Raw genomic sequence first — 2875 nt, 5'->3', positions numbered from 1 at the left:
ACCACGTTGAGGTGGCCGGCATCGCCAGGGACAAGAATGGATAAATACCGACGGAACAGGACCTGTAGATCCTAATTTAGTCATTCCCAAACTGAAAGCAAAGCCAAATTTCACTCTTTAAATTTTTAATGTACGCCAGTGGACCAGATAAAGCGAAAATGAAGATAATAAGCAACATAAAGCGACACTGGAGTTGTTGTAATGACTGTGTAAGGACGGGTTGTTGTCTATAGGATGTACTACACCGGAGGGTCCACGCCAAAAAAGACATTGTAGCAATATAATACCTAAAAATAGTAATGCAAATCATCAAGCATCCTTGCATAATCAACCCACCTGCAGTCTGAGAGGCTTTTGTTACATTAAAGATTTAACGAAACAAGGCCAGCAATAAATAGAGACATGTTTTCAATAGTTGTCTTTCTGATAACAGCGACACCACAGGTCTATGGAGCCATAAATGGGGGAGAGAATCAAGAGGATTTTGAGGTTCTCTGCGAACTAACGGCACTAGCCAAAAGCAAAGTCAATCTAGTGCCAGCCACCGACGATACCCAAAACATAGCAGCCAAAATTGGAGCGATAAATATATTTTTTGCGGCCGACGAATTCATAAGCAAGATCGATCCAAAAAAGGGCTACATTGATTTTAATGCCTCAATAAAAGAAGCGGTGGACGGCAAACCTAACAAATACGCGTTTCTAAAAAATGTGCTAGAGGTTATCCACGGGCAAGAAAAAAATCTTATGCAGAAGTACGACAACGCCAACTAACGGCAACGGCCACCAAAAAGTTAATCCAGGCGGTAGAAGTCGCATTTCAGATCAGCGAAACGGCCAAAAATGAGGCGCAGCAAATTAAAGCTGAACCCGTCACGGCTGCCCTAACCAATGCGCTCTACAGCGATACTGAAGACAGCAAAAATGCAAGGCTGCCAAACGGGGGCCGGGCCAGCGGCTGCGGCAACAGCAACAAAAAAGGTGGGAGCCACGCAGGTAAATCATTTGCCCTCGACATATTATGTCTTTGTGGAAAGCAGGCAGACGAAGGTGGCGGCAACAAAGCGTGCGGCAAACAGATAACCGGCGGCGCCCTAGATAACGACTGGACACCAAACAACGACCCAACCACGCTTTTCAACGCGATCATAGGTAAATGCAATACCAAAAAGCCTTAAAGCGACTTAAGCCCGGCGGCAATCAACGCCGCCCTTAGCCAATTCGCAGCACGGCTGACAAAATCCAAGGGCGCTAGCGGCGACTTCCACAATACGCTGGGACACCTGCAAGGCGACGGCGCAACCGGCTGCAGCGGCGACGCCTCCAGCACCGGAGGCCCATGCGTTGCTTACCAAACAGCGCAACTATAAAACGGAATTCAAGGTATCCCATGGGTAAAGCAACTAACAGACGCAGGCCGCACACTACAGGAAGCCGAAAAACATCAGCATACACTTAAGCTTTTAAACCAACGAATCCACATGCTAAACCTAACCGTTACGCATTTGCTAGAAGACACAGTACCGGCCATGACGACATTACTAAATAGCAAAAACGACGGCGATGCCCAATCAAATAGACAAAACAAAGCGGATGAAGAGTGCAACAAAGCAGGAGATGATAAAACTGAATGTGGAAAGAAAACAGGATGCACATTCGATGAAAATAAGCCAGCTGGCCAAAAGTGCACATTGAGTGAGGAAGGGAAAGCAGCAGAAGACAGAGAGGCAGCAGAAAATCAAGAAGGAAAAAAAGAGAAAACAACAAACACCACATGGGGCAATTCTTTTGTCATTCATAAGGACCCTATTCTGCTTGCATTTTTGACCTTAGTAACAAATATTTAAGGATTGTTTCCCAATTTTATAAAATTTGCTATTTTTCAAGTGTCTGATATATTTTAACACTTTTGTAAACTTTTAAAACTTTTTGAATATTTCAATATTTATTATGTTAATGGCACGTAGTTGTAAAGTAATAGGGTATGAAAATTTTCCTTCTTTTTCTTCTATTTTATGTATATTGGAGTAAATTATGGTTTTAATAGTAATTGTGATTGTTATAGTGATGTGTTGTGAGTGTGAATATACTAACAATATTGGAAGAATGGTAGCGAAGCCCAAGTGGTTGGTCAAAAGTAAAGGCACTTAAAACAGCGATGGGAACGAAATGGGTGTGAGTAAGTACGAGGAGTATTATTAAAAGAAAGACTGTAATTTTCATAAAGTGAAAGGAACAAAATATGCTCACGTGAGATAAAACATGATGATTAGCATTATCATACACAAGGAGTTGATGGAAACACAGAGTGCAGTATACAATACAAAAAAGTTGCTACTTCATACGCAGAAACAGTAACAGAATACGAAAGATAAGAAAGGAAAATAAGTAGTGAAATCATGAGATGAACGAAAGCACATCACAGAGAAAAAATAATACAACAGAAGGAGCCGATAATAACCTGTATTTATTGAAAATGGGTAAATGTTATCGAAGAGATGATGTTGGCGAATGTAGGTTTTACACTAATGGCGGATTCTAATATCAAGATGTTAGGAAGAGGAAGTAACAAAAAGAAAATGAGTAACTGTGAGGTAATCTCGAATTATTCTTCTCATCTGATATAGTAACAGTGGTTAATTTTTGTTGGAAACAATATGATATTATCGGGTGCTACTTTTAAAGCAATGACGACTAATGGATTGTTCCTGACGACAAAAGAATAACACAAACAAGCAAAATACTAAAAATAACAAATATATGAATCGTTAGAAGATATCTATGAATCAAAAAAGTAAGTGATGATATACCACCAATTTCTTACTAGTATACTGCTGAGAATATGACGGTATTGAAAGAGAGCATAATTCATATG

The 2875-nt window shown here is 40.5% G+C and overlaps 1 pseudogene across 1 annotated transcript; it reads left to right on the top strand.

The window, feature by feature from the left end:
• Positions 1-402: 402 nt before the first annotated feature.
• Positions 403-1847, top strand: TEOVI_000070900:pseudogene (annotated as a pseudogene). The gene is given in 2 exon segments: positions 403-741; positions 744-1847. Coding segments are annotated over 2 exon segments (1443 nt in total).
• The last annotated feature ends 1028 nt before the right edge of the window (positions 1848-2875 follow it).

This window comes from Trypanosoma equiperdum (genome assembly GCF_001457755.1).
Source record: "Trypanosoma equiperdum strain OVI genome assembly, contig: ctg_218, whole genome shotgun sequence".
NCBI lineage: Eukaryota > Euglenozoa > Kinetoplastea > Trypanosomatida > Trypanosomatidae > Trypanosoma > Trypanosoma equiperdum.
The sequence above is the reverse complement of the archived record's forward strand: the minus strand, read 5'-3'. Positions and strand labels throughout refer to the sequence as shown.